General features: G+C 47.6%; 1 protein-coding gene and 1 pseudogene across 1 annotated transcript in view; both read right to left on the bottom strand.

The window, feature by feature from the left end:
- LOC133386498 (structural maintenance of chromosomes protein 2-like) overlaps positions 1-19,298 on the bottom strand; it is a 37,313-nt gene extending 18,015 nt beyond the window's left edge. Inside the window, exons 1-2 of the mRNA XM_061630155.1 lie at positions 19,284-19,298; positions 16,769-16,880 (exon numbers count right to left, since the gene is read on the bottom strand). Of these exons, the coding sequence (XP_061486139.1) occupies positions 16,769-16,880; positions 19,284-19,298 (127 nt within the window). The remainder of the gene's footprint in view (positions 1-16,768; positions 16,881-19,283) is intronic.
- Positions 6,359-8,082, bottom strand: LOC133387520 (growth factor receptor-bound protein 2-like; annotated as a pseudogene).
- Positions 19,299-23,390: the final 4,092 nt, after the last annotated feature.

The following is a 23,390-nucleotide window of genomic DNA, read 5'->3' as shown; positions in this document are numbered from 1 at the left end:
CAACCTGGCTTTGGTGGTCTACACTCTGGTAACTTCTCGGTTAGATCATGGCAATTCGTGAAATGTGAAGCCAGTTCAGAAACTGTAGCTGGTGCAGAACGAGATGGTCTGAACATAACGGCTCCAGTTCTGCTCTGCCAGCATTGGCTGCCAATTTGTTTCTGAGTCCAATTCAAAGTGCTGGTTTGGATCTATGAAGTCTTTCATGGCTCAGGACCCCAATGCCTCAAGGATAGCTGTTCCCCATATGAGGCCTCCTTGACCCTGAGAGGTACATCTGAAACCCTTCTCTTCGTGCCCCTCCAAGAGATGTTCAGAAGGCGGCCATGACAGAACAGGCCTTTTCTGTGATCCCCCCCCCAGTTGTGGAGGCTTGCTCCCTTTCCCCCCCTCTCTCCACATCATCAAAGAGCATTGTGGCACCTTAGAGACAACCAAATTTATTATGGCATAAGCTTTCATGGTCTGCAGTGGCCTTCATCAGATGCATGAAGTGTAATCCTGAAACAGGCAAGTATCAGACTTTCAGGATTACACGCGTCTGATGAGACAGACTGCGGCCCACGAAAGCTTATGCCGGAACAAATTTGTTAGTTTTAATATACCACAAGGCGTTTTGTTGCTTTTGCCACAGCAAACTGACATGGCTACCCTTCTGGAAATTGTTTCCAAATCATGACCCTCCCCACCCCAACTGCTTATCCTGCTCTCTTTTACTATATACTATCTCACCCTCTGCCCGCTTATAACCCCCCCAACTTTAAAATAATTCCTTGCCACTTTTCAAGAAAGGCTGGATCCCCCCCCCAGCCCCTCTAATCTTAGGCTGGACTCCCCACTCTCCAATCAAAACTATCTAATCTTCACTCCTATGTATTACCTTGGAGTAAGTTGCAACAGGATGTACTGCTGCTGAGTAAACATGCCTGACTAGTCAGATAGGCCTTGGTTCACTGAGCTGAATTTATTTATTTATTGGCTGTATCAGTTCTTGATTTTGTTTCCTGCTCTTTTTAATCTGATGTTTAGATTTTATTTATTTTCTCATGTTTATATCTATCCTGCCTTTCTTTCATCAAGGAACTCAAGTGGCTCACAGGAGGTCTCCCATCCAGGCACTGACCAGACCCAGACCTTCAGCAAGGTGGAGAGGGCTTCATGTGCCTTCAGATCAGGCCTTGGGTCCTGATTTGTTTTTTGTTTTTTAGAAGTAATGCAAACTGATAATGATAACAATAATCCGATGCACAAGAGGTGAAATCTTAAATTCAGGCTGCAATCCTGTAATAATAAAGCTGAAACCTTAAACTGGGCCTGCAACCCTGCACCCATTACCCTCAGTGGAGCTTACTTCTGAGTACAGGATTGCCCTGATACCCAACTGGGACGTAAGGCCCGTGGCAGTCCCTGGGGCCTACCAACCGCGGGGGTTCCTCCACGTGGCCCAACGGCTTTATGGCGGAGGAAGGCGGAGGCACCGACCTCCAGCATCCAGAACGCCAGCATCTTCTGCATGTAAGGCTGGATCTCCGTCTGTAGGGTCTGGAAATAGGTGGCCGGGGGGCTGGAGCGCCTTTCCCGGGCCAGCAGATTTTGGAGCACCCGCGGGTCCTGCAGCAGGCTCGGATTGCGCCAGGCCCGCACCGCACGCACCAGATTTGCATGCTTTCTGATAAATATTTGTTTTTTGAGCAGCTGTTTTAAATGCTTCTTTTCACTGAAATGTGTCATTGTATTTTACTTCATATTTACCATATATAATCGGGGGAGTAGCTGGGCTTTGTGTTTTCAAATGGGGATCAGTCCTTACCTCTTCATCCCAAAATCCTAGTATAACCTGACACCTCTAGCACTTAGCATAGATTTATTTAGTCTGCACGCAATCTCCATTTTAAGTCTAAATGCAAATGCACGGCTTCAACATCCAAACTTATTTTGTGTATTTTGTGGGTTTTGCCTTCATCCGCTCCCCTTCTTTCTGTAACCTCTTGCCGGATTTTTGGAGAACTCAAAAGCTTGCTCACTAATTTGTGATATTTTCGTTGGTCTTAATATAGGTATTGCCCAGCTGTGGATTTTGGAGGGTTTTTTTCTCCCTTTATGGACAAACATGGCTGACTTTGTTATTTATGTATTTTAGGTTTATATTTTAAGAGGCTTTGCCCTAAAAGGTGGCCTTGAAAAGCATGATTATCCTTGGAGGATGCATGCATGCATATGTGTGTGTCTGTGTAGAACAAGTATTTACTTATTATATCACATTATCCATTTTCCATTATCAGGAGACATCATGGAGTGCTCCAAGCAACCAAGTCGAATATTTGCATACAAAAAAATGGCAATTGCTTATCTGAAAGCCATGCAATAATCTTAGCACACTGGGTTTGAAAACTGAGCGGTGTGTTTCCAGAGAATTAGAACACACATACACGCTCCAGGAATAAGATTAGGTAAACACTATTGTTGAACAAATGACTCAAGGAGTATAACAGAATTATAGTGTTGGAAGAGGTCTTGTTGCTCATGTAGTCCAGAGACATCCACAGACTAATTACTCAAATGCGTGGTATCTGTAAGTGTGCTTAAATATCAGTCCTTGACAGGATACCTGTCTGCCTTTTCCTCACTGCGTTTTTGCAGAGCAATGCTATGCATGTTTACTCAGAGGTCAGCCACACTCCCACTCTGTTTCATGGGGCTCACTCTTAGGTGAGCGTATATAGGATGGGAGCCTTAATCTGCATTTTTGTTCCGAAGAATGCAGAAGTCTCAGCTGTTACGGGGGTGGTTCTCCTTCACCCTATGGGTTTTGGCTTTGCTTTTGGAGTTTCATGTGTCCCCACTCCCTGGCCCTAGAGAGGAGCACTTGCTTTGCCTCATAAGGCCCCTTAAGTCACCTTTCAAAATGGCACTATCACCGGTGCCATCTTTACTCCTATCGCTCCTACTCTCTTTATGTATCAAATATACAGCACTTCTTCTTGGACTAACTCTCTGTCAGTTGACGTTGAGCACTACAAGCCAAGCTGAACAACACCACACTTCTGGCACATGAGGCCAGCACCCTGCTGAAGCTAAGCAGGGTCAGGTCTGGTCAGTGCCTGGATGGGAGACCACCTGGGAACCATACGTAAGCCGCCTTGGGTTTCTATCATGAAAAGGCGGGGTATAAATGTAATAAATAAATAAATTGGTCCATCTACCGCAGTATTATCTACACTGACAGGCACAGGCTCTTCAGTGTTCGAGACCAGAAACCTTTCCCAGCCCTAACTGGAGACGCTGGGGATTGAATTTGGGACTTTCTGCACGCAAAGCAGGTGCTCTACCACTGAGCTATGGCCCTTCCCCTGCAGTTTCACCTTTCATTACACTGGGCAGTGGGTTGGACTAGATGGCCTTCCAACTCTATCATATTATCTGCCCTAGAGGGCAGCACCAACACCTTAAATTGTGCCTTGAAATAAATAGGCAACTAGTTTAACTGTTGCAGGATAGGTGTTATATGACTCGGCCGCGTAGCTCCTACTCAGTGGTGGCCGCCAGCACCCATTAAGACTGGTAGGGCGGAAGGCAGGAAGTTCAACAGTGGACGGAGCCAGAGCCAATGACTGAAAGAGCCAAGTAATCCTAATTTTGTCCTTCTCTACTGAGAGAGGGCAACATGGAGACTGAGGAGGCAGCAGACAGGCGGTGCTACCCCCTGGACTGGTTGTAAACTGGGGGCAGGGGGCTGGCTGAATGCAGACCTCCCTTGCTTCCTACTGACATCTACATTTTGAGTTATTCCTTATTCCTTATCCTTTGTACCTTCTTTTGCAAAAACATGACAGCCAATGGCGCCCTCTCACTGCTGCCATCTGATGTCACCTAAAGTCACGCAGGGCTCCAGCCTTTTCTCACATTTATTTCTCTCTTTCTGGGTCAGCCGCCTGATGGAGGAAACATGCAATTGCGCTGGCCCCATCTCCAGGTCCTTGCTTGCCCTCTGCTGGATTTACACACTGATTTCCCCCCATATCCCACCTGAAAGCCACCAAGGAAATACAGACATGTATGAAAATGGAACAGACAGACATATATGAAAGTGGACCCCAACTTATGGCGACCCTATGAATAGGGTGTTCATGGTAAGCGGTATTCAGAGGGGGTTGACCATTGCCTCCCTCTGAGGTTAGTCCTCCCCAACTGGCTAGGGCCTGCTCAGCTTGCCACAGCTGCACAAACCAGCCCCTTCCTTGTCCTCAACTGCCAGCTGGGGGGTAACTGGGCTCCTTGGGACTCTGCTGCTTGCCCACGGCTGCACAGGTGGCAGCAGGGGCATCACTACTGGGGTGCAGACCGCACCCGAGTGACACCCTGAGGGGGGGTGACACCCAGAGCCACCCCGTGCCGTTGCCCCACGCCAACTCCTCGGCAGTGGGCGGGCGAGACCAAAAGTAGGCACCCGCTCACTGGCGAAGCCCGGACAGGCCTCCCACTGCCAGCCTGGAGCGCGTGGTGTGTGCTCGTACATGTGTGCAAGACCAGCCACCCCCGTCCATGCACCTGGGAGAGCGCGTGCCGGAGGTCCGCACCCCCCCCCCGCACTCCCGCTAGTGATGCCGCTGGGTGGCAGGGCACATAACCCCTGAGCCACTTACTGGGGGGGTGATCTTTAGCTGGCCCTTGACCCCCAGGAGACATGAGCGGGGATTTGAACTCACAGACTCTGGACTCCCAGCCAGGCTCTCCTTCCCACTGTGCAATACCAGCTGTACAGACATATATACCATACATGTAAAGTACATCCAGAGCACATTTAAAACACCGTGACTTCCCCCAAAGAATCACAGGAACTGTAGTTTGTTAAGGGCATTGGAAATTCGTTGCTATGTGAAGTGAAAGCCATGGTTCCCAGAATTCTTTGGGGGAAGTCACATGCTTTAAATTTGTGTTAGATGTGCTTTAGATGAATGGTATGAATCTGCAGAAAACCCACACTTTCCTGCCTGCCTTAGTATTATGGGCCACTGGTCTTCGTTTGGTTTTCACTACCTAAAGATACCCCAAAATGCTTGTTCAATGTTTTACTTAAGAGGAGAGAGCGGGGAGCAGCCAAATGCAAAGAAAAAGAGATAAATTGTGCCTGCCCAAATCACAGGAATCCAGAGCCATAACTGTTGGAAGTGGGGCAAGAGCAACTCCTGTTTTGTTCTTTTGTTTGTGTTCCAGAAGGGAGATAGGGTGAGGGTCCTCCAGATGGATAGGCTTGACCACCTTTACCTGTGATGCTCTGACTGACTTCTGTCATTAGACTGGTATGCTTAGGGAAGCTCATCTGCCCCCCTTTCCTGATCCATGAGGGCAACTTCCAAACCTGGGTGTTGCGCCTCCAACTTAGCTAGTAAGTTAGAACTAGGTATGCCTTTTTATCTACTATGTATTTCAATAAATAAAGTAGCTTTTCTTATTTTACTAAGTCTTAAGTCTCAGTGATCTCAATGCAGGGTAAAAGCCTGCCACTTAGGTAAACGCACACACTGGCACACACACAGCTCAGACCGTTGACGATCTCTGCTCATTTATACAAATTTACATAACATAACCACCCTGTATATTTAAAACACATTTATACCACTAACAATCATGCGATTTGGGAAGCTGCCTTACCCTGTGTCAGACCGCTGGCCCATCCATCTACACTGACCGGCAGCAACTCTGCATGGTTTCAGGCAGGGAGTCCCTTCCAGCCCTCCCCGGGGATGGCAGATGACGGTCCCAGGCCATGGTCTGAAAGCACATGAGGCCAGCTCCCTGCTGAAGCTAAGCAGGGTCAGGTCTGGTCGGTGCCTGGATGGGAGACTGCCTGGGAACCATATGTAAGTCGCCTTGGGTTGCTATCATGAAAAGAAAGGCGGGGTATAAATGTTAATAAATAATAATAATGGCAGGGACAGGAACTTGGGACCTCCTGCAAGAGAAAGCAGATCTTCCACCATGGAGCTACAGCCCTTCCCTCCTTCCTTCTATATTGATGGTACTAGAGCATGTGGTCACCTTAGAGTTGGGATAGGGAACCTGTGGACCTCCACACATTGCTAGACTACAACTCCCATAGTCTTTGATCACTGGCTAGGTCGCCTGGGGCTGATGGGAGGTGAAGCCCACCAGCACCTAGAGAACGAACCACAGGTTTCCCATCCCAAGTCTGTTGTCAACGTGGCACATTTTCATACGGAGGGGGCATCCTTTCCTCTCAAGCCCCCTGGCTGCCCTCCTCCCCAAGTCTTCACCCTGCCTCTTTTAGAACATTTGATGCCTTTCTGCCCTTGGTAATAAATATCTGACACTTATAAAACGTTTTGTAAAGTGCCATCTGGTCGATGGAGGCCTTTTTATTTAATAATAAAACCTACATCTCTCCCAATCCTCCTCACATGAGATAGTAACATCTGAAAAGAGCTGGACTGCCCTTTTAACTTTTGTTGTTATTAAAAAAAAAAGCTCAATAAAAAAGTAAATACCAGAATATGCACAACCACACACTTAAACGGGGAGGGGGATGAACAGCTGTCCTTGTGGCTATAGTGCAGAACTCCACAAAACAGCCCTGCAACCTGGGAGAGGGGGTGGTGGTAAAAGTCCTTCTCCACCACCACCCCAATCCTTTCAGAACATCTCATTATGGACTTCCATAATGAGGCTGCCATGAAAACTCTTGAGTGCATTTGATGCTTTCTTTAAGCGGCGGAGACACACACACCTCGCCAGATATTGCCAGACTCCAACTCTCATCAACCCTAGGCAGCCTGGCCAATGGTCAGGGATGATGGGAATTGAAGTCCCACATCGTCTGGAAGGCCACAGCCGAGCCCCATCCCGCCTCTAGCCGTTCCACTTCACTGGGGCCACATAATTGTGTGGAAACCTGCCCATCCGCCTGGGGCAGGCTCCTTTCCACCAGTTGGGGTCAGACTCGTCCAGGACCTCGATAATATCTCCACGCAGGAAGCCCAGCTCGTCCGCTTCTCGAGGCTGGAAGTCAAAAAGCACCCAGACGTAGGTGTGCTGCAGAGCCACTGGGGCCACATAATTCTGTGGAAACATGCCCATCCGCCCGCGGCAGGCTCCTTTCCACCAGTTGGGGTCGGACTTGTCCAGGACCTCGATAATATCTCCACGCAGGAAGCCCAGGTCGTCCGCTTCTAGAGGCTGGAAGTCAAAAAGCGCCCGGACGTAGGTGGGCTGCAGAGCCACTGGGGCCACATAATTGTGTGGAAACATGCCCATCCGCCCGCGGCAGGCTCCTTTCCACCAGTTGGGGTCGGACTTGTCCAGGACCTCGATAATATCTCCATGCAGGAAGCCCAGCTCGTCCGCTTCTCAAGGCTGGAAGTCAAAAAGCGCCCGGACGTAGGTGGGCTGCAGAGCCACCTCTTCCATGTCCCAGAGAAGAACCTCTTGGTACCTGGAGACGGAGGCCGACCTGTGGTGCTGCACCAGCTCGTTGAGAGAGTTGAAGGCGACCGTCCAGAGGAAGTATTGCCCGGCCAGGTCTCGGAAGACCCTCAAGTGCTTCACGCGGGGCCCGAACTTGACTGAGGGCGAGAAGCTGCCCGGAGCGCTTTCACTGTGGCGGACCAGGAAGGCGCCGTCGAGGCCCTGCACGCTCAGCACCTGCTCGGCGATCGCTCGCGGGACCTTGCCCCAAAACCAGGGATGGGGCTTCAGGACGATGTAGTTCTGCGGGACGAAGCCCTCGTGGCCCCTGGGCTCCGCCTTGGCCCAGCTGGGCTCGCACTCTTTCTCCAAGACCTTCAGGATGTCACCCCGTCGGAAGCTGAGCTCGTCGGCGTTGCTGGCTTGGAAGTCGTACTGGGCCACGGCTTCCTTGCTGGGGCCGTGCTGTCGCCCCCTCCAAGCGGCTTCCCTTTTCTAATGCAGCCTTGGGGCGGCCCACCGACGCCTTGTTGCAGTCGCAGCGCGCTGCAAAGCCCAGAGGGAACGGATGGAAAAGAATCGCGCGCTAACCTGTGTCCGCTTCACACGTACGGGACGGTGGAAAAGCCGGAGCTGGGTAGTCCGGAATGGCCCCGCCATTATAAAGACAAGTAGTTGCAAAAGGAGGCAAGCCCACTGCGTTCCATGGGGCTTACTCTCAGGTAAGTGTATCCAAGATTGCAGCCTCGGAGGCTGCTGGCCGAGCTCAATTTTTAGGCTGTAATCCTGTGACCCACCTATATGGGAGAAGGCCCTTTTAGACTCAAATAGAGTTTACTCCTGAGTAGACCTGCACAGGATAGTCCTCCAGGACTATCTACTTCTAATTTGTTCCTTTTTTAAGTAACGAGGGCGTAACGTCACTACATTTTGCTAGTAATAGAACGACTAGCAATTTCCCTACTTTTTAGCAGTAACTGTAACGTTTCTGACGTTATATTTGGACGTTACTAGGGGCGAGAGGAAGAGGAAGTCTTCTGCTCATGTGATTGGTGGACAGAAGACATGTGCCTCACACTGGACTCCAGGGGCCATCTCTTCATAGGTTTGAAGACATCGGCTTTTGAGCCTCTCCCTCAGCCACACATGCGTGATTGACACACGCATGCGTGAAGGCTGTGGCTGGCCGCCTTCCCGCCATTTCTGATTGAGGCAGGGACTGGACTGGAGAGACGTGAGGTGCCGCCGTAGTTGCTGCCGCTGCTGTAGGCCCCCCCGAGCAGCAGCCCCTGCCCGCTCCGTCGCTGCCCCTGCAGGCCCCCCCCCCCGCAGTAGCGCCAGGCGTTCGCTTGACAACGAGAGCACCTCGTTGTTTGCAGAGGAGGCGAATCGGCTCCGGGGTAAGAAGGCCTCTTGGTCGCAGGAGGCGGTTAGCGGCCGGGTTGCTGGTAGGCCGTGGCTGGGGCAGCGTCGCACAGACAGAGAGAGAGAGAGAGAGAGAGACCCCTTACCTGCAGTGGGACAGGAAACCAGAGAGAGAGAGAGAGAGAGAGAGAGAGAGACCCCTTACCTGCAGTGGGACAGGAAACCAGAGAGAGAGAGAGACCCCTTACCTGCAGTGGGACAGGAAACCAGAGAGAGAGAGAGAGAGAGACCCCTTACCTGCAGTGGGACAGGAAACCAGAGAGAGAGAGAGAGAGAGACCCCTTACCTGCAGTGGGACAGGAAACCAGAGAGAGAGAGAGAGAGAGACCCCTTACCTGCAGTGGGACAGGAAACCAGAGAGAGAGAGAGAGAGAGACCCCTTACCTGCAGTGGGACAGGAAACCAGAGAGAGAGAGAGAGAGAGAGAGAGACCCCTTACCTGCAGTGGGACAGGAAACCAGAGAGAGAGAGAGAGAGAGAGAGAGACCCCTTACCTGCAGTGGGACAGGAAACCAGAGAGAGAGAGAGAGAGAGACCCCTTACCTGCAGTGGGACAGGAAACCAGAGAGAGAGAGAGACAGACCCCTTACCTGCAGTGGGACAGGAAACCAGAGAGAGAGAGAGAGAGAGACCCCTTACCTGCAGTGGGACAGGAAACCAGAGAGAGAGAGAGAGAGACCCCTTACCTGCAGTGGGACAGGAAACCAGAGAGAGAGAGAGAGAGAGAGAGAGAGACCCCTTACCTGCAGTGGGACAGGAAACCAGAGAGAGAGAGAGAGAGAGAGACCCCTTACCTGCAGTGGGACAGGAAACCAGAGAGAGAGAGAGAGAGAGACCCCTTACCTGCAGTGGGACAGGAAACCAGAGAGAGAGAGAGAGAGAGACCCCTTACCTGCAGTGGGACAGGAAACCAGAGAGAGAGAGAGAGAGAGAGAGACCCCTTACCTGCAGTGGGACAGGAAACCAGAGAGAGAGAGAGAGAGAGACCCCTTACCTGCAGTGGGACAGGAAACCAGAGAGAGAGAGAGACAGACCCCTTACCTGCAGTGGGACAGGAAACCAGAGAGAGAGAGAGACCCCTTACCTGCAGTGGGACAGGAAACCAGAGAGAGAGAGAGAGAGAGAGAGAGACCCCTTACCTGCAGTGGGACAGGAAACCAGAGAGTGAGTGAGTGAGAGAGAGAGAGAGACCCCTTACCTGCAGTGGGACAGGAAACCAGAGAGAGTGAGTGAGAGAGAGAGACCCCTTACCTGCAGTGGGACAGGAAACCAGAGAGAGTGAGTGAGAGAGAGAGACCCCTTACCTGCAGTGGGACAGGAAACCAGAGAGTGAGTGAGTGAGAGAGAGAGACCCCTTACCTGCAGTGGGACAGGAAACCAGAGAGAGAGAGTGAGAGAGAGAGACCCCTTACCTGCAGTGGGACAGGAAACCAGAGAGAGAGAGAGAGAGAGACCCCTTACCTGCAGTGGGACAGGAAACCAGAGAGAGTGAGTGAGAGAGAGAGACCCCTTACCTGCAGTGGGACAGGAAACCAGAGAGAGTGAGTGAGAGAGAGAGACCCCTTACCTGCAGTGGGACAGGAAACCAGAGAGAGAGAGAGAGAGACCCCTTACCTGCAGTGGGACAGGAAACCAGAGAGAGAGAGAGAGAGAGAGAGAGAGACCCCTTACCTGCAGTGGGACAGGAAACCAGAGAGAGAGAGAGAGACCCCTTACCTGCAGTGGGACAGGAAACCAGAGAGAGAGAGAGAGAGAGACCCCTTACCTGCAGTGGGACAGGAAACCAGAGAGAGAGAGACAGACCCCTTACCTGCAGTGGGACAGGAAACCAGAGAGAGAGAGAGAGAGAGACCCCTTACCTGCAGTGGGACAGGAAACCAGAGAGAGAGAGAGAGAGACCCCTTATGTGCAGTGGGACAGGAAACCATTGTCCTTATTTGTACACAGCTCTTAACCAACCCCTGGTGCAGGGGAGGGCTGGGGAACATGAGATCCCTGCATTCTCATAATGAGAAATTCTCCAGTTGCACTTATTGAAGTGTCTTCCACCCCATTAGGGCTAGCTGAGCCTTTAGTGTTTAGTGGCAAATTCAAAAGTGCAGGGTCTCTTCATAATAGTGACGCCATGCCCTCTCACAGCTATGCCCACTTTCCATCTTCTCTCATCTTCCTTGTTCTCCTTGTCATCTCCAAGTCCGCACTTCACTACAATAGATGTCACTTGGAGCTAATAAGGGGGGCTGCATGTTAGCCATTGAGAAGAGTCTTCTCAGGGCCTGGCTCACTTTCTTTCACTCTGTTGGCTCCAATCATCATAAAAGGACAATGACTCGATTCAGTGGCTAATGTGCCCCCCTTTCATGCTGATTGACACATATATAGGAATCTGGCTGGGACCCTGGTCCCAAAAAAGTTAGGTGTCTATGACCCCCCCCCCCCCACAACCCTGGATGACTACATCTCTGGTTAGAAGTAGAAAGAAAATAAAGTGTCTTTTTTTACAACATGCAATCAAGTTAAGGAATTCAGGGCTGGATGGCCACTAATTTGGATGGCTTAAAAAAAAAGATGCATCTATGAAGGATTATGTGTATCAAGCACATGATAGCTAAATGGAATCTACATTCAGAGGCTGTATACTTCTGGTTGGCACATCCTGATTTGCTTATGGGCATTTGAAGTAATTTGTTTGGCTGCTGTTGAAGACAGAGTAGTTATGTTCAGATGTAATGCTAAACCATGGTGGCATATTGTGTGAATGAACAGCTATAGCTCACATACTCTCTTGTCCCATGCAATCAGAAGCAAGGGACACATCTGGGAGCTATTTGGGAGCTATTTGTTGTTGTTATGTGTCTCCAAGTTGACTACGACTTATAGCGACCCTATGAATCAGCGACCTCCAACAGCATCTGTCATGAACTGCCCTGTTCAAATCTTGTAAGTTCAGGTCTGTGGCTTCCTTTATGGAATCAATCCATCTCTTGTTTGGCCTTCCTCTTTTTCTACTCCCTTCTGTTTTTCCCAGCATTATTGTCTTTTCTAGTGAATCATGTCTTCTCATGATGTGTCCAAAGTATGATAACCCCAGTTTCATCATTTTAGCTTCTAGTGATAGTTCTGGTTTAATTTGTTCTGACACCCAATTATTTGTCTGTTTTGCCTAGAATGCCCTCCGTTGTCCTTAACATGGCTGCAACCATATCTACTCAGAGGTAACTCCTATTGAGTTCTATGGGGCTTAGTTCCTTAATAAGCATGTTTACAGTTGCTGCCTTCAGGGGCATCCATCTGTGCTCCCATCTAACATCTCTGCAACACTAAGCTCCTTTCTTCCAATAATGGCCTGGCCTGAGGGCACGTAAACGCTTCTTGCCAGAAGCAAGTAAGCTAGATTAAATGTTCTCTAAAGGTGTTGAACTGTGACCTGGGAGACCAGGGTTCGAATCCCCACACAGCCATGAAGCTGACTGGGTGACCTTGGGCCAGTCACTGCCTCTCAGACTCAGAGGAAGGCAATAGTAAACCACCTCTGTCTGAATACTGCTTACCATGAAGACCCTATCTGGGATCAACTTGAAGGCAGTCCATTTCCATTTTGCATCACCCTAAGCTTGTGAGAAAGAATGACCTTGTCACTTCAGATGGACATAGGAACACCCTATTTTAGGTAAGATTTCTATTTTAATCTCCAGAGAATTTTTTTTGGAATGGTATGCTCCAAGCAACTGTGGTTGATACAATGTATCATGTTTAATGACATGACTAGGGCCCACCCCGTGATGTCACTAGGGCCCGCCCCGTGATGTCACTAGTGACTGGAGGTCTCTGCAGCATCACTCTTCCCTCGTGCTCTGTGTTGGGAGGCACGAGGGAGGAGGTTGTGGAGTGCCGGAGAGAGAAAAAATGGACGGAGAAGGCAGCAGCAGAATGGAGGGGAAGAGAGCTGTGGTGAGTGAGGATGGTGTGTGCGTGTGTGCCCCGTGTGTCCTGCCGCTCCCCCCTGCTCATACCCCCCGCAGCTCCTGCCGTCCCCACCGCGTGTCCTGCTCCCGCCCCTGCCACCGCGCGCCCCTCCGCCGCGCTGCACTTCCTCTTGGAGCCGCCGCCGCCATTCCCCTTCTTTCTCAGGAAGGCTGAGGAGGGCGCCCTGGGGCACCAGCCTTCATGCCGTATCCCCTCGTGGCGCGTGGCAACTACTTTCTGCTGCCGCCGAAACACGCACCTCGAACAACCCAAGCCGGCTGTGCCTTGTCCCGCTGCGGCTCCCAGGCATGTAGAGCTGCGTAATGCTCCTCTGCAGAGTCTCTTTTGCCAGCCGAGCAAACAGCGGCCGACGGCAATGCTTTCCCTCCACTCCCCAGCTCGCCCAGTCAGAGCTCCCCACGGCGGCTTGCCTCACGGCAGCTGTTCCAGAGTGCGCCTTTCTCTCTTCTCGGGCGAGGGAACACACGCAGACAGCCACCACCCCGCGCAGTCTCCGCCACAAGGCAGGTGGTCGGTCTGTGGGTGTGCCAAGGAGTCCACTTCATCCTAGTTCTTGTACACCCCTGTTCACAGATGGATATCTTTTTTTACTGGTGTGGGTGGGTGGCTCTGTGTGTGTGGAAGCGGAATCATATTCTTTTAGTGATACAACTTGACCCAAGTTGACCTTTGTTGATAAGGAAGGCAGACTTTTAATCAGGGTATGTGTGTTTGTATGTTGGATGTTACAAACACGTGTCTGTCTGTGTGTGTCTGTGTGTGAATAGATGTAAGTTCCTTAAGTCCACTGATTTCAATAGGTCTACCTGAGTGTCATCAGCATTGGGTATCATCCATACACACACCCATGAACTGGGCAAATACCTTCTAAAGACACTCAAGTGGCTTCCATTCTTGTTGGCAAATTCCATGACTTGACAAATTGGGGAACATGTAATAAGAGGATTTTCTGCATTTACCTTTTCATGTGTCTGCTTTGAAAGCTAAGATCAAGAGTGTTCCCCCACATTTTCTGGTTCCAACACAACACCCGCATTCATCAGTAAGATCAGCTTGATGATGTTGCGAAGAATTTTGTGCATTTGGCCAGTTAGCTGTTTGAATAGTTACGCTCAGGCTGCAATCCTAAACACACTTACTAGGAAGTAAGACCCACTGGAGAAAACAAGACTGATTTCCAAGGTTTGTGTAGTTAGGCTGAATCTTATATACAGGATTGGACTCAGTGGGATTTATATCTGAGTAGCATGCACAGGATTGTGCTGTCAAAACTCTTGTCACTCCCAAAAGCTAAAAAGACGTTTGTAATGCATGACAAAGCAAGTCTGTGTATGAAGCCAGAATCTCTGTCTGAAGACTCAAGCTATCAACAAACTCCCACCCACTCAACAAAGTCATCTTCAATATGCCCAATAGGTTGTTTCAGTCCCAAACTAGAATTTTGTTCATGGGCATAGCTCCTGGCTCCATCTCCAGAGAGTTTTGGCTGGAACAAAATGGGAAAAGCAAGGGTGCCACTTTAGATAACAGTTCCAGAGGTCTTTAAAATATACAGCAAGCTTATCCTGTAATAACTTTAAAAATATTTTCAGTGATCTCACAAACGATTCCCATTCAGGCAGTGACCAGACCCCAGGCTTACTTTCAGTTCAGGTTGTTGCATCATGTGATCTCAGACCATGCCCTGAGACTGGTCAGAAATACATTTTTAAAGATGTAAGTCATAAGGAAAGAATATAGGGAAAGATCAGTGTGTACATGATGTGTCAATGTTTCCAAAGCAAGTTGTAACTATTTCAAACCTCCCTGAGTTTCTAGTGATTGTCTGTTTTCCCTCTATAAGCTAATGATTAGGTTTCTTAAAACAGTTTTTCAAACTACTTTCCAAATGAGTTATATGCATTGATTTGTAAATCACCAAATCTTGTTCTTGAAAAAATATATTGTTCATTCTTTCACAGTCATCGGAGATTTATACTGTCTTCCACAGATGTTCAAATATAGTTGCTAACAGTTTAGATATTTCCACTGCCTGTGCCTTCAGCACCCTGAGGTGTAAGTCATTAGCACCTGCTGTCTTAAAATCATTAAGATTAGTTCTGCTTTGTTTCTACCCTTACCTGCACCTCTTTCCCTCCAACTACCATGACTAGCATTTTTGCGAAGCTAGAGACAAACCCCCACACTGCTGCCTGGATCTAAGATGCTATTCAGCAAGAGAACTTTGAGCTTAAGTCTATTCTCCGCTAAATAAAATTAGTATTTCATAGGAGAAACTCATTCCACACCCTCCTCATATAGAGGTTTTATTATGGGAAACTGCAGCTGAAGACCTTGTGACAATGTTAATTTGACAATAAGATGTATTGATTTCTCACTTCTGTTCAGACTTGTAGGAATCTATTGACTAAAAAAAATCACTTCAAGTGAATGAGCATCTGTCAAAAGAAAGAAAGCAAGCTTCAGAAAATTCTTTGTGGAACTGTTACTGAAAGATTGGTACAACACACACATTTTGCATACCACGGACTGCAAAAAAGACAAATAATTGGGTGTTTGAATAAATTAAACCAGAACTGTCACTAGAAGCTAAAATGGTGAAACCGAGGTTATCATACTTTGGACACATAATGAGAAGACATGTTTCGCAAAAAAAGACAATAATGCTGGGGAAAACAGAAGGGAGTAGAAAAAGAGGAAGGCCAAACAAGAGATGGATTGATTCCCTAAAGGAAGCCACAGCCCTGAACTTACAAGATCTGAACAGGGTGGTTCATGACAGATGCTCTTAGAGGTCACTGATTCATAGGGTCGCCATAAGTCATAATTGACCTGAAGGCACATAATAACAACAACAAAGCTTGCTTCCAAGAGATAACTTTTCTTGCTCTCCCAACAACCAGCTCTTAGAAGCCATAATTCTTAGATAAAACTCCTGGCTAGGCTTGCCTGCCTTTACCTGTGATGCTCTGCCTGACTTCCTTCCCTTGCAGACTGATATGCTTAGGGAAGCTTATCTGTCCTTCCTCCTTCCACCCTTTCCCCCTCTTCTCTTCTTCGACTGTCTGAGAGAGAGGAGACACCTTTGTCTCTGCTCTCTCCCTCTTTGGGGTAACAGCCCACTGGATCAACCCAACTACCCTGAAATGTGAGGTCAGGGTGGGGGGATGTAAGATTCTGTTATGCCATTCTGTTAATCTTATGGATAATTTTTTTTATTCTACTATCCCCTGTGTGTGTGTGTGTGTGTGTTTATTTTTAATATTGTTTTAGACTACTTAGATGTGCAGCAGCCAAGGCCAGCACTTTATAGTTTTTTTTAAAAAAAGTAACTGAAATGTAACTGTAGTGATTACTTTTGAGAAAAAGTAAAGTAATCAGTTACTTTCAGAGCAATTGTAACTGTAACGGTAATTACTACTTTTTTGGGCCAAGTAATTGTAACTGTAATTTATTACTTTTTAAAAGTAATCTTCCAAGCTCTGAGCAAGCCACTGCCAGTTAGTGTAGACAATACTGAACTAGATGGACCAATGGTCTGACATGGTGTGAATTATCTCCTATGTGGTATGTCAACATATAACATCCTTATTTCAGTCGTTCCCAGACAGCCACAGTAAAATCGGACAATTATCTGTTTAGTTTTGCTGAAAGAAATCTGAAATTAAGTTGCCAAAGGAATCTACAGCAATCCTAGTTTTTTAGCTTTCCTTCTTGGTCCAAACCTCAATACTATCAACGGGACGAATCGCTTTATGCTAATCACATATTAGCGCTGAGAATTCTGTATCTAATCAGAAGAATGACTAAGATATTATAGCATTTGTTTTCGATTTCACTATAGAATGCGTTAGGCTCACCATAAAACAAGACCTGACTACTAACAGAGGGAAGGGCTGCTTATACTACATGTCTGAAGCATATACTCACCTGCCCAATAAGAAACAGATGGAGTCCAGGATGTTTGATTTGCCACTGCCATTTAAGCCAGTAATGGCATTGAATAGTGGATCAAAGTCATTAACTTCTGTCCTTTGAGCATAAGACTTAATTCACTAACAGGCAAAAAAACCTTGCGGTTTAAGAATGTACCTATAGCCCACAGCTATTTCTATCAAACTTTAAAAAGCAGGGAAATTGGGCAGCTATAGTGAATGCACCAGGGGAGCAGGAGACCTGAAATCCTCTCTGAGATATTGTACTGCCCTACAAATTGGTCAAAATGCAAACTCCATTTCGGTTGGTCTTTCACAGTCCAATCCACTTCCTGTGTAGCTTGGAAGAATTTGGTAACATGTGCCTCTGAGCATATGATGAGCCCCTGATAGCCTTATTGTTATATGCCTTCAAGTCGGTAACCCTAAGTCACGACTTATGGTGACCCTATGAATCAGAGACCTCCAAGAGCATCTGTCATGAACCACCCTGTTCAGATCCTGTAAGTTCAGGTCTGTGGCTTCCTTGATGGAATCAATCTATCTTTTGTTTGGCCTTCCTCTTTTTCTACTCCCTCCTGTTTTTCCAAGCATTATTTATTTTCTAGTGACTCCTGTCTTCTCATGATGTGTCCAAAGTATGATAACCTCAGTTGCATCATTTTAGCTTCTAGTGACAGTTCTGGTTTAATTTATTCTATCACCCAATTACTTGTCTTTTTCGCAGTCCATGGTATGCGCAAAGCTCTCCTCCAACACCACATTTCAAAAGAGTTGATTTTTCTCTTATCAGCTTTTTTCACTGTCCAACTTTCACATCCATACATAGAGATCAGGAATACCATGGTCTGAATGATCCTGACTTTAGTGTTCAGTGATACATCTTTGCATTTGAGGACCTTTTCTAGTACTCTCATAGCTGCCCTCCCCAGTCCTAGCCTTCTTCTGATTTCTTGACTATTGTCTCCATTTTGGTTAATGACTGTGCCGAGGTATTGATAATCATCATCCCTGGCCATTGGCCATGCTGGCAAAGCTTATGAGAGCTGGAGTCAGGTATCTTTAGGGCCACCTTTTCCTCACTGCTGCTTTACAGAGAAAAGACATAGCCACAAGCCAATTACATCAGGGTAGCCATTGTTGGGCCCTCCAGATGTTGCTGGGCTACAACTATCATCCCTCATCATTGGCCATACTGGATTGGGCTGATAAGAGTCAAACTAAATTACAATAACAACTGGAAGGCACCACGTTGGCTACCTTTGGCTTAGGCCATCATTAATCTGTTTGTCTTTAAGGTGCCACAAGAGTTCTGCTGCTACAAACTGACACTGACACCCTTCTGGAAATGCCCTACTTATGTATGTTGATATATGCGTCCTTTCTCCCCCCAGAGAGCCGGTTGTTAAACATCTGCAGGCACACCACTGATGACATCTATGTATTTATGATCGAGCAGACTAAAAACCTGTTTCATTTTTTCTCTGAAGCAATTTGCATAGAGTTGGAAGGGGCAAGGAGGAGGAGTTGGAGCAGTGGGCACTCAGGCGGTTCCTAGACAGAAGAAGAGATCTGAGAACCACAGAGGGATTGTTCTTATCAATTCGAGGCCTCCGGTTGTGCCTAACACCACATGTGGGAGAGAACCATGTCCCTAGACACATTGAATGGCATAGCCGCTGAGTGAAGCACCCCCTTACTCCAGCCACTTACGTGCACCCCACACTTTTCAAGGAGTGCAAGATGTCTTCCAAAGCAACAACCGTATCAGCCCAAGTTTTTTTCCCCCTCCATGCTAGACCGCGGGAGAAATTATGTTGCATGGCTTGCAATGTTGCAACATGTCAATAGTTGCACATAAAAAAAAAATGTATGGCAAGAAGGGATGCCTGCATGTGCTGACAAAGTGTTGTTGTGTTGTTTGCGGTTATATTTATTTGGAAATGAACCGTGTTTAAAGTATAACTGTTGCCTTCCTTTCCAAAATGATTATTGGGTACATTGTCTACCGTCACTTTAGAGTTGGATAATTGTTTCCTCATTTTTACTTAATTTTTTTTTTTTTTACAAGTCTTTTTTTCTTTGAGTTACTACTAGCCATCCAGCCATGTTCTCTGTGGAGGGGGGGGGAGGGAGGGAAGAACACATCTACAAGGAAAGACTCTCCTGCCTGACGTGAACTGCAGACAAGAGGAGTAAAGAGACAGGAAAAGAGGGGGACAGAGAAACATTGAAAGCCATTTCAAGAAACAGAGGATGTTCTGTGCTGTGAAAGCAATGGACAAATTAGGTGAACATGCCGTGCTCAGGTGCAATGCTTGATGTTCCCCCTTATAGGCACATCATGTGGTTTGTTTTTGTTTCTGCACTGTCTGAAGCTCAGATAGAGTTTGTGGAATGTTAATTTGGCTCCCCTTGACTGAAACATTTCCTTTCCATCAGTTGGATTCAGCAGAGGAGATTCTTCATAACTGTGGCATGTGTGGACTCTGACACCTTCTCAGTTTGTGTTACGGTTGCCAGGTCCATGGCCTACTACTGACCATGTATCTTTAGCAGAAGAGAAAGTCAGCCAAGCTGTGCAGGGTTTGGTGAGAATTCAGCATTGCAGTTTTTCTCAGTGCAATGCTGCAAGAAGACATGTACTTGCCAGACTTTCTCTTCTCCTAAAGATACAGGATCAGTCTCAGGCCATTTATTTATTTATTCAATTTATATACCGCCCCATAGCCAAAGATCTCTGGGGAGTTTACAAAAGGTAAAAAACATCTGACATACAATTAAAACCTCATATTAAGCAGTTTAAAATAAGTTAAAAATATCAGGAATTAAAACATAATTAAACACATACTAAAATACTAAAATGCATATTAAATACTACTACTAAAATGCTGAAAATGCTGTGAGAAGAGGAAGGTTTTTACCTGATGCCGAAAAGATAATAATGTTGGCGCCAGGCGTATCTCATCAGGAAGAATATTCCATAGTTCGGGGGCCACCACTGAGAAGGCCCTTTTTCTTGTTGTCACCTTCCAGGCTTCTCTCTGAGTAGGCACCTGGAGAAGGGCCTTTGATGTTGAGCGCAGTGTACGGGTAGGTTCATATCGGGAGAGGCGTTCCATCAGGTATTGTGGTCCCATGCCGTACAAGGCTTTATAGGTTAAAACCAGCACCTTGAATCAAGCCCGGAAACATATAGGCAACCAGTGCAAGCGGGCCAGAATCGGTGTTACATGTTTGGACCGCCTGGTACCAGTTATCAGTCTGGCCGCCGCATTTTGCATGAGCTGCAGTTTCCGAACCGTCTTCAAGGGGAGCCCCACGTACAGTGCATTGCAGTAGTCTAATTTAGAGGTTACCAGAGCATGGACAACTGAAGCAAGGTTTTCCCTGTCCAGATAGTGGCATAGCTGGGCCACCAATCAAAGCTGGTAGAAAGCGCTCTGTGCCACCGAGGCTACCTGAGCCTCAAGTGACAGGGATGGATCTAAAAGAACTCCCAGACTACGAACCTGCTCCTTCAGGGGGAGTGCAACCCCATCCAGAACAGGTTGTACATCCACCATCTGGTCAGGGGAACCACCTACTAACAGCATCTCAGTCTTGTCTGGATTGAGCTTCAATTTATTCGCTCTCATCCAGTCCATTATCGCAGCCAGGCATCGGTTCAGCACCTTGACAGCCTCACCTGATGAAGATGAAAAGGAGAAATAGAGCTGCGTGTCATCAGCATACTGGTGACAACGCACTCCAAAACTCCTGATGACAGCACCCAGCGGCTTCATGTAGATGTTAAAGAGCATGGGGGACAGAACTGACCCCTGCGGAACTCCATATTGGAGAGCCCAGGGTGCCAAGCAATGCTCCCCAAGCACTACCTTCTGGAGACGACCTGCCAAGTAGGAGCAGAACCACCGCCAAGCAGTACCTCCAACTCCCAAATTCGCAAGTCTCCCCAGAAGAATACCATGGTCGATGGTATCAAAAGCTGCTGAGAGATCAAGGAGAATCAACAGAGTTACACTCCCCCTGTCTTTCTCCCGGCAAAGGTCATCATACAGGGCGACCAAGGTCGTCTCCATGCCAAAACTGGGCCTGAAACCCGTTTGAAATGGATCCAGATAATCGGTCTCATCCAAGAGTGTCTGGAGCTGGTCCGCAACCACTCTTTCTAGAACCTTGCCCAGGAATGGGACATTTGCTACCATGGACTTTGCAACCCTAGTTTGTGTACACCTGTTGATATAACATGTTCTATGCTTCAGTGAATGCGTCTCTTTCTCTTGTGCTCATTCTACAGCTATGTAAGCAATACCCAAGGATGCATTTCATGTTAGACCAAATGAGAAGACATAAAATACTATACCCTGCATTTTGTATGGTTGGTGAGATATATCCTCAAAGATAATTGCAACCTTGTTTTTGTGTTTGTGCGTGTATTGAAACGTTTTTTTCCTGTGGAGGTTGGTGTTATTAATGAAGGGTTCTTGTACTGTTTCGCTGTGTTTAAAGTTTACATGATGCATTACTTAGCAAAACAACGAATTCTGGTTATGACTGTATTGGCACAAGTCACTTTCTGGAATGATGTTTTTGAATTGCATTTATTTGCAATAGGTGCAGCAAAACATGGGATTGATTTCTGCACATGTTTATTGGTTGTTTGAAGACAATGTCTTAATCTGAATGTAAGAAATAAAGCGGGCTTTCTTTCCAACATTGTTTTAGTCTTAATGCTTAACAAAAATGTGCTACCTCAAATTATTGCAGTAAAGACAGTAGCAGAAACACCGAAAAAAAAGAGATGGACATAGTTAAATTACTCCTTTGGTAGTTAACAGATATACCACCAGACAAAAAAGGAAATGGCCTTCATAGCCCCCACCCCCAATAAAGATATAACAGCGACTTTGGGGCATTATAAGAAAAGTAAGAGTGCTAGTGTCTGTATTTCAGGCATGCAAAAGTTTGGCTGTACATTGAGAGTACATTGGAAAATACTGGTTATCTGCAATGACAACATGTAAACATCAATGCAACAAAACATTATTTTGTGTGAAAAACCATCGAGGAAGCTTTCTGGAAAACCAGGTGCCAGGGGTCGGGGGAGATGGGCTGTGGCCACCCAGTTCCCTGTTGCCAGACATGCTGGCACCAGCAGCCGCACGTAGCAGGCTCTGCTTCGGAACCTTCAGCGGGGTTATGTCACTGTTGCCATTTTGGGGAAATGTGCCCTTTCCCTGGCTGCCAGCTTTGCTCAGCCACGGGCCAAGAGGCTTCTTTTCTGGAAAGGGGGTGATCTTGCTTGACTGCCCAGGTGCCTTGCCCCTCTCCCACTGAGAGAGTGCTCCTGGGCGGCCAAGGGTGCAGGCCCCAGAGGACCCAGTGTTGACCATTGAACCACACTGTCACTGAGTGTTTTTCCATCAAGTCTGAAAGTGTGGAAAGCTGTAGCTAAGAGAAGTTATGTCTTTGCCCAGTCTGGGAACGGATAGTCAAGGCTGTTGTCATGGCAGCATCAAGATAGACTGGGAGAGTTCTAGCAGTTATCTGTGTTGAGCTGAGTCTTCTGTGTGATGTCTTTGAACTGAGAACTTCTCTCCTAGAGGGGGGGATCTTAAAGCCTTAAGCCATAATGTCTTAATAAAAGACTCTTAACCTGATCTAATGCATCTGAGAAGTTTCTTGAGCAACTTAACTCCAACGTAACGTATGCTGTTTCACGCAACAATGCACACACTTCAACAGGGTTATGGGCCCAGATCCACAGCGCATTACACGGGAGTAAGTTGCTGGTCTGAACGGCAGACGGAGTTCCAGAGGGCAGCTTGATTGATTGTACCAGACAGAGGTGAGCAACATGGCTGTAAACCTGTCTGGGGGAGGCTTGCCAATGGAAAGATTGACGGAAAAGAATTTTGCCAGCTGGAAGCCGAGGATGAGGGCTTTGCTGATAAAAGAGGATTTATGGGACATTATAGATGGACCCCCTCCGGCGGTACTGACCGCGGCCTGGACGCGTAGAGATCAGAAGGCGCAAGCTTTTATACTTCTGGCTCTATCTGACTCTCATCTTCTACACGTGAGAGATGTTACAAACGCCAAACAGATGTGGGACGTGTTGGAGGCCCTACATGTGCAACAGATTGCGGGATCTAGATTGTGTTTGGCACGGAAGCTTTACCAGATGCGCTTCACGGGTGAGTGCGAAATGAGTGAGCATCTCACGGAATTCAGATGTTTGTTTGCTGAGCTGACGGACCGAGGCGTCGAACACTCTGAACTTCAGAAGACCTATTTGATCCTGGCTTCACTCGATGGGACTTGGAATAATATGGTCATGGCTTTCGAAGCCATGCCTGACGGAGGTCTGAACGTTGCGTTTATTGAGGAAAAGCTGACCCAGGAATGGCAGCGGAGACAAGAGGCGAAAAGTGCTGAGGAAAAGCAAAGAGCCAAGCTGAAAGAAGAAAGCAGCAGCAGACAGGAAAACAAGCAAGAACAGCAACGGCTGAAGGCTTGTTATGCCTGTGGGGCTCGTGGGCATCTCCAGAAAGACTGTGCAGTCAAGCGAAACTCCAGGGACGGAGGCTTGAAGCAGGGAAATGTGAACTTTGTTTG

The sequence above is a fragment of the Rhineura floridana genome, chromosome 6, assembly GCF_030035675.1.
Source record: "Rhineura floridana isolate rRhiFlo1 chromosome 6, rRhiFlo1.hap2, whole genome shotgun sequence".
In the NCBI taxonomy this organism is placed as follows: domain Eukaryota; kingdom Metazoa; phylum Chordata; class Lepidosauria; order Squamata; family Rhineuridae; genus Rhineura; species Rhineura floridana.
The sequence above is the reverse complement of the archived record's forward strand: the minus strand, read 5'-3'. Positions and strand labels throughout refer to the sequence as shown.